Here is a 14,029-nt window from a genome sequence, read left to right on the forward strand (position 1 = left end):
GTATGGATATTTAGTAATAATTATTGTATGAAAGAAATTATAGGATAATTGATTTTTGCTATTGCATTTTGTAGATTATAATAAGAATCACTACAATACAACAATAATGGTAAATAAGTATATAATAATAATATTGGTATAATAATGATATATTATTTTGAGGTTTATTTGATACCATAACAACCAACAACGACTCCACTACTAGCACATCATTTTGCTTATTTTGTTCCTCCTATCACTCGAGGATGGACGTGATCTTCACCTCACAGCGTTAAAATCCTTTCTACCGTATGTCAACTATGTTAATGCATCTATTTTATTATCAGGAGTGACTCCATCATTTTGTTCCTATTTTGTGCACATCTGGCCTTATAGAGTAAAGATTGGCACTATACATGTGCTTCTTACGATGACTAGATGGTTCATGATTCATACTCCGCAAATGAAGTACTACATTGCTAATAATAAGTTAATGACCCTTGGACTCATCTTTCCACTAACTTGTTTCTCGTCTTTCAACTATCTTGTTTGGAGCAAGCATCTATAAATCCATAAAATAAGCTTTTAAATTTGATCATATTCAGCCCAATTTAAATGAATAAGAAAAGTATTTGACTGGATAAGTTAAGATCTAAAATTAAAATGAGAATGAATGGTTTTCATTCAAATCGTTTGATTGAAAGAAGTTCCATTTTGATTCGAATTTAATTCTAATGTGAATGAAAATGATTAAATCTATCTAAAACTTAATCCTATTCTCTTCTTAAAATTTAAATTTTTATTTTGATTTCAATATTAATTTCGATCATAAATTAAATATTTAAAAGATTTGACCATTTCAATTTCAATTTCAACCCATTCGAATTTTGATTTCGATTGTAAATTAAACACCCCAAAAGTAGACTCAATTTTTTGAGCTAATTTAGCATATGGATTGGATTTGGATGCATCAATCCTGTCCAACCCAACTAGATGGCAGCCCTAGCCAGAATTATACACTAGTTTTTTTTTTTTTTTTTGCTATTTTCTTTCAAATTACAAGCTCCAGGCCCAACCCAGCCATTGCTACAGTGCAGAAATCTGGCTTGGTGTTCTTCTTGGTCCCATGGCACCACTTGTCCATTAAAATTTGCTTCCAGGCCCTACCCAGCAAGCAACCCAATTCTGCTGCCCGCAACATTGTCATCATGGTGGCACGATGCTATTGGTTGACTCACAAGCTTCACATGATTCGGGCCCCACAGGTTGGTGAGAAGGTGCGAGAGTCGACGTCGTCAAAAAAGCGGGGCGAATTGGTGGTCCCACCGTCCCAAATTTCCAATCGATAAAAAGCAAGAACGGGAGCCCCATAGCCTGCCCAAAATAGAAAAAAGACGGAATCGGGCATATTCCCCTATCCCGTTATTCTTAAAAAAAAATGCCCTCCAGTTTTTTGTCCAGTAGGTCCCTAGACGTCGGTAACAGGGGAGTGAGCACGAGGGTTATTTCGTAATTTGAAAAGATAACGGGGACATCCGTGCCGGACGGTTGTCGATTGTCATCAACCTTCGTCCGTCTCTCCGGTTTCATCAACTGGGTATCAGTCTTAGCAATATGCCCACATTTTCTATTGAAATATCGAAATTAGCCCTCCCCCCCCCCCCCAACGTCGCAGTCCATAGATTTCTCACGGGTATATATTAGCCGTCCGATCTGCTAAAACTACTCCCCTACCCCCTAACAAAACTGGGACCCACAAAAGGAGGGCAGTTCTGATATTGTGATCAAAGGCCAGGGGCATTTGTTTTCCTCTTACGGCAGACCCGACGCCGTCGTTGTGCCTTCGAGGCGGTACCTTTTTTATACCCTTACTGGTTTTAAAAGGCCTCTTTGGAAGCGCCGGTTCCCATGCGGAAGTCACTCGAGAAGCCCTCGAATCGCCTCTGCCCTCCTCGTCGTCCCCACCGCCCTCTCCGTCTTCGTTCTCCGAGATCGAATTCGATTTCTAAAAGCCCCTAATTTTTGGTCGTTTGTTGTAAGATGTAAGATCGGATGGGCGCGGCTCGGTCGCCGTGAGGTTTGCGGGACGGGAGGGGACCGGAAGAGGGATGGACGGCGCCGGCGGGGGAGGAGGGGCCGCGGCGGCGGCGGCGGCGACAAGCGCGAACCCGAACCTGAACGCGAACTTGCCGCCTCCGTTCTTGAGCAAGACGTACGAGATGGTGGACGACCCGGCGACGGACGCGATCGTATCGTGGGGACCGGCGAACAACAGCTTCGTGGTGTGGAACACGCCTGAGTTTGCCCGAGACCTCCTCCCTAAGTACTTCAAGCACAATAATTTCTCCAGCTTCGTCCGCCAACTAAACACCTATGTACGCGCTTCATCCATCTCCTCCCCCCATCTTTCCTCTTTCCTTCCTTCTTTCGATTGCGAGCGGCTTCAGCGTCTTGAGATTCTCCAATCCGTAAATATTGTAGGGTAGCTCTTGATTTCCTGTCCTCGTGTCCTTTTGCTATAACTTTTTTTTGTCTCGAAGTGGTAAATAATGTGGATTCTCCATTGGTTTATAAAATATGGTAACTTGATACTGGAGTGGGATTGTTGTATTTCTTGATGGGGATCGTGATTTGATGATAAATATGGAATGAAGGAGGTTTCTAGAATGCACTGAATATGGCATGGTGGATGCGAGGTGTTGGGTGATGTATGAAGAGTACCAACGATGAGATCCATTTCAGTTGTAGGGATAAAGTAAGAACAGATTGGAGAAAAATGCAGGGGAAAAGAGGAGAGGACGTGAGCTACAAATGCTGTTCTTTGTTAACTTTGGAAACTTCACTACGTCTGAGGAAAAATGGTTGCTGCAAAGGATACTTCATTTCCTCTGTTACAGTCATAAAAAAAAAGATTGGAATGTTAAATATTGCTATTTGATTATATTACTGGGAACTCCACTTTGCACTTCTGGTCAGCAATTATCAACCTCTTTCCTGTTCTGTGATATAAACAGGATGACTTGTGTTATTGATTAGAAGGGTTTCTAGGAGACAAAGAACTGGAACTTGTTTTGGAGGGGTAAGGTGAATCTAGGGCTTAAGGTGCGAGTGGTGGTCAGGGCTTAAGAATGTGAGTGAACTTTGTTTATGATTGAGTCTGAACTTATAGAAAATCAATTTGATGACGAATTTATAGTTGATTTGAAATTTTAAACAAAGAGAAGAATCTTGGAAGAAGAAGATTTTGAAGAGAAGGTAAATGTAACAAGGGGAAAATCAGATTTTGTGAGTTGATTTCTAATTTATTAAGCAAGAAACAATGACAAAGAGAAAGAAAAGATGCAAAAGAAAGGGAAGGAGGAGGAGGACAAATAAAGGAAGAGAGTAAAATAATGGAAGGGGGAACAAACTTTGGAAGGAAAAAGAAGATGAGAAATAAGAGGGGAAGAGAAGATGAAAGAGAACAGGAAGAAAGAGAGGTGATTTTTGTTAAGAAAAAACGTTGTATATTGGATAGTTCATTTACCACATTGGAATTGAGAGCTTTAACAGGCAAAAGAGGCTTTCTACGATGAATCCAATATTTCATTGATTCAGTACTTCTAACTTTTATACTAAGGATTTATTAATTATGACCAACCTATAATTCCTCTTAAATATAACCTAGACTCTTACTGAGATTAAAACTTGATTGTTCTTATTCAACTTAAGTTTTAATCTATTGCTTCTAAGTAATGCTAGACCAATCATAACATCTTCATGCCGCTTTACCTCTAGTTCTCAGTAAATCCAAATTACACGGATTAACGTGAAAAACATAAAATTGACATAAATTGTTTTTCTGTTTGACATAATTGCCATGATAACCTGTGACTGAAGCAGTCCTCTTCAATGATATTTGCGCTATGATGTTTGTAACTAGCTAGTTCTCCTGCAGTATTTCCAGTTGTTCAGTGGCTCATATAGTCTCCCTGTTTCATCTCCAAGACAATTGAACACATTGTTAGTTTGCTCCTCCAATATTTTTGTGCCTCGATTGTGTTATTCATGCAAAATAGCCCTGTCATCTTGCAATCATCAAGTTTAGCCTGTTATTTTTGCAGTTATACCAAGTCAGTAAAGTTCTGCATACTTGAATTGTCTGTCCAGCTGTTATCAAGAGTAAATTATAGAAGACTCAACACACAAGAAGGGATTTCTTCTCTTTCATTGTTTATTCAAATCTTACATTTCTTGTTTTATGTCATTTATACTAATTTCAAATTCTCCAAGTAAAGGGTGATAGAATTTCGCCCTGGCAGAATATGTAAAATAATTGAACTATCACTACAATTCCTATGAGTGAAATACCACCAGAACCAGTAAAATTGACTTTGCATAATCAATGGGCTTCTATATTGGTGCTAGATGATTTTTTTTTTCCAAAAGGAAAAAAAAATGAAAAGCAAGTCTCACGTTCAGTTCTTTTCTTTGATTTTCTATGTGTACTTCATTTTTTTTTCCCCTCCTTGCTTCTGTACTTACTTGGCTGTGATTTGTCTATATCGTGGTTTGAAGTTCCATTGGGAACATGAAAACGAAAATGAAAAGTCTTGATCTTCTCTGAAACTTATCCAAAACATTGGCCAGTTTTGGAAATTTATGTGGTCAAATCGAATGATTTTTTGTTTTCTTTATAAAAATATGATTGTTACATTGCAAACTGCCAAAATGATGCATCCAAAGGTCCCAAAATAATATGATTTACTTAAAACGATATTTTCATCTGATGAAACTTGGTGGTTCCGCTCCAACCAATATTGCATAACCATTAACATTGCCATCTTTACCTTTATTTGTTTTTGGGAGGAGATGTTACCTTTATTCTGTTCTAAAATCAGATCTAGATCATCTAATGAGAGTTTTAATTAATTTCCTGAAGTTCTTCTACCTATGGAATGAGAACTACCTTGAACTTCTTGCAAAATCAGAAGGACTATAAGCATTTCGTCATATATTTGAACAATAGAAATATGAATACAATTGGGATGGCTTTTCTTCATAAGTTGGTATTTGGGGAACCCTTCTTCGAGAAAAATTATAAAATTTGGGAATACATGCTACTAGATTCTTTGAGAGTATGAGAAATTTTGAATATTATAGCCAAAAGATAAAATTTGGACAAACTTGTATGAACATGAAAAAAATGAGCATGTAATTAGAACTCTCTTCTTGGTTATTGAAAGCCCTTTTTTTTCCAAGTAGGCACCGGTAGATTCTTGTGTGTCGGATGGTGACCTTGTCCCATTTATAGTGGCAATGACACCCTATCACTTGAGCAGAGTGGTCATTGTCTAGCACATTAAGGGGGTGCTTGGTTGGAGGGAGTGGAGATCTGGAATCGGAATCGGAATGGGTGACTCTCATTCCAACCATTTGGAATGGGAACGACTCATTCTATATAGAACTCAATCCCTACTCTCTTCTATGGATTCAAATTTTTATTCCGATTCCGATTTCGATCACGAACCAACCGCTTCCGGTGATTTGGCCATTACGATTCTGATTTCAAGCCATTTCAATTCCCATTTCGATTCGATTCTGATCGCGAACCAAGCACTCCCTTAAAAGAGTCAAGCTAGATTAGTTTTAGTTTATATGAGTGGATGAAACTTTTTTAATAGTTCATAATCTGTCTAAAAGCTAGTCCTGGAAAATTAGAGAAAGGCAACTCATTGATTTTCAGTTATCATTCTTGAGCTTTTAAATTGCCCTTTTTAGCCAACCTCATGATTATCCCTGCTTATGCCTTCTTCCTCTTTTTCATTCCCTTTTTGTTCTTTCATTTCTTTTAATCCTTAAGTTCATTTCCTGTTCTTTTTCCCAAAGTGCCTTGTGTTGTCTGAAATCTCCTTTGTAGGCATTGCTTTTCATATCTCAAGTCTGGATATATAAGAGAGCGAAGAGAAAACAAGTTCTGGAAAGCTACTTAGTGTTGTTTCTGTAGTACCACAAGCCACAATGTACAAACAATTTATGAAAGGACAAACACCAACAACAAGACAGAAGCTATCCACATCACCACCTCTTTTAAAGATCTTTGAGCACTTTATTCTAACCCAACTATAAATGCAACAAATGTTTGCACGACATCAGAAATCCTTGTGCAGGATATCCCCTCGATGAGATCCTTTTTTGTGTTTTTGGATAAAGCTGCTTAATGCAATGAACCATCCTAGACATGCAATTGTAGGACAAACAAACAAAAGTGATCCAATTTAGATAACGTTTTGCAATATTGGCATGTGTAAAGACTAATAGAATGCGTGGAACTTATGCCAGGCACTTGATTGCAAACATTTAAAAAAAAAACTAGGATAGGTACGCCCATATATCACAATGTTGCAAAATGAATGAATAATGAACACTTTATCATCATGCATCCCGGGCGTGCTGTTGAAAGTTCTTAATTTAAAATATCTAGCTTCATCTACTTTCACTTCATCAAAATTCATATGAAAAATCTTGAATGCCCTGAATAATCCTTGACTACCACCACTAGTTTTAGAAAATAATAAGTTTTTTTCACTTAGATCCAACATTTCAAATAATCATTTACATGTTAATTTATTAGTGAAGGGACACATCTCGTACAAATGTTTTTTTAGAGTCTTGAATCAATAAATTACTTTCTATATATTTTATCCTTTTTTTCTGGGAAAAGGTTATGCAGAGCCTAACCACTTTCATTGACAAAAAAGAAAGGATATAAAAAAAGGGAGATAAAAGGTGGAAAATAATTAACAAAGAAAAAATGGGAAAGGGAGAGAGAAACACTAGCACTATTAAGTGGATTGAAATATTCTCAGGCATGGGCATTTTTTCTGGATGATGGACAACTTTTAGTTATATGTGTGAGAAATTAAATATGTTGTCAAAAAATGTTTTAAGGAAAATCAACTTCCGGAATGGGACATGGTGGTGGTGCCGTATTGACTTGTTTAGCATCAGTGCTTTTGCTTGGAGCCGTGAAAGTGGGATAAAGAGTTTGAAACTTCACTAGGAGAAGCAATTAGTTTCGGAGGCTATAAAATATGTTGAAGAATAGTCCCTAGGGCTTTATGTGATACCAAATATAAGTTATCTAGTGAAGGCCTGTGGTTAAGATTGTTTTAATATGTACCGCTCCACTGGATATGGTTAATATGGCTGGCATCATACTTGCTTGATTGGATGGATGAGTTTCCTTTTCTTTTTTTATTCTTTTTCCCCTGGTAATACCTTTGTGTAATGATAATCTGTTAACTATTAATATTATCTTTCAGTAGATATTTTCTTTTTTTTTTTTTTTTCTAGGTTCCTCTCAGTTTTTACAGGTTTATTCAGTCATTGTTTCTTTGACCAAAAGGAAGGAAAAATTTTTCCTTATTCCTTTCTTTACCTTTTTTAAGACTCTGTCAGTTGTTAGTGTGATGAGCTGATTGCTAACAAAATTTATAATCATAGTTGCCACGAGATCCACTGATCCATGGGTTGAGCTAGTATTCCATTGTTTTTTCTTTTTTCTTTCTTTCTTTTCTTTTTTTTCTTTTGCTGGTGGGTGGTTTTCAAAAGGTATACTCTTTTGAACAAAAACACAGTATTATAGACATACCACACGTTTGGTTTTTGGGAATAATTTGGCAAAGTCGTGAAATTCAGAATTTGGGAAAAATCCAGGAAAGTTTGAGATATGCAAAAAAAATGTAGAATTATTTGTAAATAGATGCGTGTATATAAAATAAATACCATGGGTCCTTTTCTTCAGTCTTCATTGGCAAATCTTGCTAACAAAATTTATAATCATAGCAGCCACGAGATCCACTGATCCATGGGTTGAGCTAGGATTCCATTCTTTTTTTCTTTTTTGTTTTTTTGCTGGTGGGTGGTTTGAAAAAGTATACTTTTTTACAATATTATAGACATCACATGTTTGGTCTTTGGGAATAATTTAGCAAAGTCGTGAAATTCAGAACTTGGGAAAAATCCAGGAAAAGTTTGAGATATTTAAAAAAATGTAAAAGTATTTGTAAATAGATGCATATATATAAAATAAATATGATGGGTCCTTTTCTTCGGTCTTCATTGGCCAACCTTGAAGGTGTGAGTGATAAAAGGAACAACCTGTCAGCTGTTGGTTTAGCAATGTCAACTGTTCCCATCAATTTTTCTTGGCTTGTTACCGGGTTTAGCAATGTCAGCTGTTGGTTCTTAATTATTTGATACTCAGCCTCTGAGCAAGTGTTCCCTTGTTCCCTCTGTCTCTTTCTTTCATTCTTTATTTTTTTTAATTTGTTTTATTAAGTCTTTTGCACATGGCAAAGCTGTTTGACGGAACATTCATACTGAATTTTTTAATTGTTTTCATTTGGTGATTGTTGCCATTGTTTGAGCAGGGTTTCAGGAAAGTTGATCCTGATCGTTGGGAATTTGCTAACGAGGGATTTTTGAGAGGTCGAAAAGATCTGCTGAAGACCATTAATAGGAGAAAACCCTCTCATGCTCATAGTCAAACACAGCAGTCTCAACCACAGAATTCCTCGGTTGCAGCTTGTGTTGAGGTGGGGAAATTTGGGTTGGAGGAAGAAATTGAGAGGCTGAAGAGGGACAAGAATGTACTCATGCAGGAACTGGTCAGGCTGAGGCAGCAACAGCAGCCACAGATCATCAGTTACAGACCTTAGGTAAACGCCTTCAAGGAATGGAACAGCGGCAGCAACAAATGATGTCATTTTTGGCAAAAGCCATGCAAAGCCCAGGCTTTTTAGCTCAATTGGTGGAGCAAAATGATAATAACAGACGCATAGCTGGAGGGAACAAAAAACGGAGGTTGCCTAAGCAAGAAGGCAGTTTGGGTGGTGATAGTGCGTCACTTGATGGCCAGATAATCAAGTATCAGCCTCAGATGAATGAAGCAGCGAAAGCAATGCTAAGGCAGATTTTGAAAATAGGTTCATCTCAGCCTAGGCTGGAATCTTTTAGCAACTCTGATAATATTTTATTAGAGAGTTTCCCTTCATCTGGAGCATTTGACAGTAGTTCTTCAAGTCTGAATTCTGGAGTGACCCTTGCAGAGGTCCCTCCTAATTCAGGGGTTCCATACGTTCCTGCAAGCTCTGGGTTCTCGGCAATTGGCTCATCTTCAGCTCTGTCTGAGATTCAGTCTTCTGGGGATGTAACAGATATGGTTGCAACCAATGAATTGCCTGATATGGATGTTTTATCGGCAGTTCCAGATTCCATTGCTCCATCGGATATGAATATTCCTGAATTTCCTGAACTAGAAGGGATTATGCCTGATGACGGTGTTGACATTCCAAGTGAGAACTTTGCAATGCCTGACCCAGAGAGCGTGTATATCACCCTCTTACGGCGGTAGTGGATGAGGCAGCAGTTCCAATTGAAACGGAGTTGTGTGTTGATAATATTATTGATATCTTGGCTGAGGATCAGAAGCTTCCAGGCATTATTGATTCATTTTGGGAACAATTTCTTTCAGCTAGTCCTCTAACAGGAGAGACGGAAGAGGCTGAGTCGAGCATACAGGAAACAAAGGACATGCAACCAGGACCAGAGCATGGGTGGGATGGTGCACAGAATATGGAGAATCTTACCGAACAAATGGGACTTCTTTCTTCTGACCCCAAACAGTGATATCAAGCCAATGCAGTTCTTTTGGACTCGAAGGTAAATATGGGTTGCGCTGTGTGAATGCCCTCGCTGGTCTAAAGCTATGGTAACAGCTGAATTTTGGTACCTGGAACTCTTGGCCTTTACATGCAAAGTAAATGACAATCATGTACAGGCATCCAGTGACTCATTTTTGCCTTCAGATGGCTACCATGTGGTGGCCTCTTGTCCATGGGCTATATTAATGTTCTATATGCGAAGTTGCATCCGTCATTATTTACTATAAATGTGTTTTAATATAAATGCTTCTCCCATGCAGCACCACTTCATTGATCGGTGCCTCGTGCTCTGGTTTATGCCAGTAGAAGCTATAGACAAGATGAGATGTATCGCTGCACGTTGAGAGATGCGGGATACCTTGCATCTGAGAATGGATGAAGTTGTTTGTAGTAAGACATGTCAAGTGTGTTTTCTGACATGGAAAAAAGTGTTCTACGTTAGTATCGTTGTTTATTATAGCTTTCATTTCTTTTCATTCCAGAGGTTCATGTTGTGGCGTCCTTGAAGGTTAAAGCAATCTATGTTGGAAGCATCCCTGAATGCTTGGCCGATGAGGAACATGAAGTTGATCTTAAAATAGTCAAGATAGAGGTGGGTGATGATTGTTGTTTTCTTGGGCCCTAAATGTTGGTTATTGTAACTTTGGGCCCTGACCATGGTACCATCGCAAATTTAAGATCCGACAAAATTTTTTGTGCACTGCGGGCAGTGTTGAAAAAATTTGATGTAAAGTGTATCATTTTATGTGATTGGTCTATATGGCCGTCATTTTTCAATGTGCATTTAATGTTCGTAGTTTATTTTTTGATTTAATGTTCGTAGTTTCATTTTTTGATTTGAAAATTTTGAACGATAAAATATTTTTATTTTTTAAAAAAAATTATGACATTTATATCTATATTATGACATCTAGATATAGGATGTCATAATTTTTAAAGTGCTAAAATTTTTAAACAAAAAAAGTGGAACTGTAGACATTAAATGCACGTTGCAAAGTGGTTAGGCAAAAATTCCCATCTATATTAGGAATTCTGGATCATATTAGGACATTCTGCATGTAAGAAATCATAATTTGACATATGATGTCATAATATGTCATAGGATGTTATAATTTTTTAGATCATATTATGATATTCTATGTGTAGGAAGTCTTAATATACATAGGATGTCATAATTTTTTCAAAGAATAGAAATGCTTTCGTTATATAAAATTTTTAAACGAAAAAGCAGAATTGCAGGCATTAAATGCGTATTGAAAAGTGGTGGCTACGTGGATCAATCATGTAAAGCGATGCGTTTTACGGCAGATTTTCTATAATGTTCATGGTGCACAAAGAATCTCTTAAGATATGAAAGCAGCTCTTTGAGAGGCCTCTTGTGCGCCACCTAAAACATAATATTGTTTATGAATCTTAGAGTCCATCGCATCAAACCTACTAGCTAAGGATGGCAATTTATGCTTTGATCTCAATCTACCCATTTTAAGCATATTCGAAATTGACATAGATAGATTTGGATTGAAAATGAATCAATTTATCTAAATTTATTTATTAAATAAATTAAGCTTAATTTGTTGGAACCCTTAAAGCTGGGGTTTTCGATCTGGGGGCATAGGGGCATCTTTTGGCAAATTTTGTTTATGGAAATATTTTGACTGTCTGTTATCAGTGTGGTTGGCTGGATCACATTGACGATGACTACCACTACCGATCGAAGGAAACAGAAAGTGGGGGGTGATCATTGCAATCGGAGAACTTTTATATCTCCCTTATGGCTGTGGACGGTGGAGTGGCGGATGGCTATGAACTGATCACTGTCGTCCAATTGCGGCTTGGGCTGTCGGTAGGGCTAGAACTGGGTCGAGCCATAGTCTGAAAATTTTTTTCGAGCTTAGGCCGATTATTTTGGGAAACAACCGTCCGAGCCCAATTGGGCTGGCCCGAGCCTAACGGCCTTCCTTCGCTTTGGCTTCACTGAGCTCCACTCGAAGCTCACCGCCCCGCCGCCCTCGACTCCATTAGCAATCGTTGGGTGCTCTTCCAAGCTCTACCTCAAGTCCCTCTCCGATGACCGCCATCATATAGATCCTCTCCTCCATGTCTCCTTTGTTGGAGGCCTCCCGCCCTCTCTCTCGACCCACATGAAAGGGCCATTGATGAAGCTGTTGACCGCCACTTGATGGCATGGGCGAGGCATGATCTTGGCCCTCCAGGTCTCAGGGATTGACTTCGACGGGCCTTTCAGATCATCAGTGCTGACTCCAAGAACCCCTTCATCGCGGCAATGCTGCACCCACCACGTCCCCCTCCCATGCTGCCACCCATGTCGATCCCCCCAACTGCACCCGCATAGCCACCGTCATATCTAGCCGCTGCCGCTGGAGCGCCCACCCACAACCATCCTCCCCAAGCCTATTGATCGGCCACACCTGCTCCTCCATCAATCACTATGAGTTTGCCTTGATTGCCGCCACCGTCGCCGCATACTCTGTTTGGATCTCCGTTGGTAGTGCAGGAGGAGGTGGTGGCGACTGTGGTGGCAGTGGCCATGTACCAGGCGGCCAAGGGCTAAGGCTTTATTTTTTTTGGTAGGGAAACATGAGGGAGATGAAGTGAAACATTGGGATCTGGGAGGTCTCAGGTCTAGAACACCGAACGATGACTTAAAGCCTTAAGACTAATATATTTCAATCTAATTGACTAAACTAGTTAGCATTAATTAATTAGAATCGGGTTAAACCAATTTGAGTAGAAAATTGGGCTCGAGTTGGATATTTAGGCTGAAGTTCAGGCTTAGGCCCGAGCCAGACCAAAGGTAAGCCTGAGCCCAATTCAAAAGATAAATGGATCCTACATTTAGGCTCAAGCTTGGCCTGAACTGTTTTGGGCTTAGCCCGAAGCCAAAGCTGATGGGCCTCGGATCAGCTTGAGCCCAGTTTCAACCCTAGTCATGGGTAGCAACATCTCGGATCCAGCAATCTCGGTCATCTAAGGGTCCGACCAAATCGAGGAAGGTGGCTGATTCCAACTTGGATTCCTCGGGTCCAAGATCTTCTCCCTCTCGCCCGAACTTATCAAGATAGAGGGAGAGTTTGCCTGGATCACCACTGGATTCTGATGGTTGGTAGAAGTCAACCAAGTTTGCCTAGTGGTGATCACTAGAGAAGCCCAGGAGTGATTTGGGATCAGGCCGAGTCGAGGTGGCCGAGTCGGGGTCTAGGTTCTAGGTGTTGACCGATCTAGGCCCAGGTTAGGAAAATATGGTGGTGGGCCAAGAGGAAAACCAAAGCCCAAAAGACCATTATATGTTTGATGCTGGTGGACTATCTTAGAAGCGGGCTAGGAGCCTGGCTGATCTACTTATAGGGCCACAAGTCGAGCTGTTGACTTAAGTCTGTCGGGCCTCTTGAGGTGGACTTAAACATTGGGTTGAAAAAGAAGTAGGCTGAAAAATGTTGGAGGGGGCATGATCTCTGTGCCCATGTTCTCATGAAGGAGGAAGACCTCTTGTCGGCTGGAGGGTCCAGCAATCACCACCCGCTATCCGCACCAACTAGAGGTGACACTATTGAGAGCTCCGGGACGGTGACCGAGGCCTTGACCAGCCACCTTCCATGTTAGGCTCGGAAGGGGAGGGAGCAGTCAAGCATTAAGCAGAGGCGGTTGGGAGGTCTTGGCCAGGAGAAAAACTTCAAAGGCCAGTGCTACCCCCAGCCGTTGGTGTACCCTCCTCGATGTTGAAGTATTAGCCAGTGGGGGTGATCTTGGGAGCAAATCAAAGGCTTTGATGGAAGGGGATTGCTTGGGCAATGAGGTGGTTGTGAGCCACCTTAAAATGGCATTGCAAGCCATGGGTGGCCAAGAGGGCTTAGGACAAGATAAGGAGAGGAAGTTGGATGCTGGTGGCACTCCAACTGAGTTTTCTTAGGGCTTGCCTTTCTCCCATTACTAGTTATCAATGAAGATGCTATTTTGGAATGTCAAGAGTGCGGGGAAGCCATCCTCACACTCAACTTTTAGGGGAATAATGTAGTAACATAATCCTAAGCTATGTGTGCTTATGAAGACTAGACTATCTGGTCCCAGCCTGGCTTGCATCCGTTATCGGTTCCCACCTAGTTGGGGGTTCTATGCTGTGGAGTTGCAGGACTTGTCAAGGGAAATCATTGTTGCTTGGAAAGCCGGTGTTGCTTCTATGGATATTTTTCGTTATTGTACTCACAAGCTATCATTGTCATTACTAAAATGAATGGTTCTACTTGGCTTTTGTTTAGTGTACATACAAGCACTAAGTATAAAGAGAGAAGAAATCTATGGCAGGAGGTGGCTAGCTTAATTGACCA

General features: G+C 39.9%; 1 protein-coding gene across 1 annotated transcript; it reads left to right on the forward strand.

Moving 5' to 3' along the window:
* The first annotated feature begins 1,859 nt into the window (after positions 1-1,859).
* On the forward strand, positions 1,860-10,463 carry LOC105034873 (heat stress transcription factor A-1). Its single transcript, XM_019847124.3, is given in 5 exon segments — positions 1,860-2,354; positions 8,394-8,652; positions 8,655-9,356; positions 9,359-9,684; positions 9,947-10,463. Coding segments are annotated over 4 exon segments (1,521 nt in total). The 5' UTR covers positions 1,860-2,087; the 3' UTR covers positions 9,652-9,684; positions 9,947-10,463.
* Positions 10,464-14,029: the final 3,566 nt, after the last annotated feature.

Source organism: Elaeis guineensis, chromosome 4, assembly GCF_000442705.2.
Source record: "Elaeis guineensis isolate ETL-2024a chromosome 4, EG11, whole genome shotgun sequence".
NCBI lineage: Eukaryota > Viridiplantae > Streptophyta > Magnoliopsida > Arecales > Arecaceae > Elaeis > Elaeis guineensis.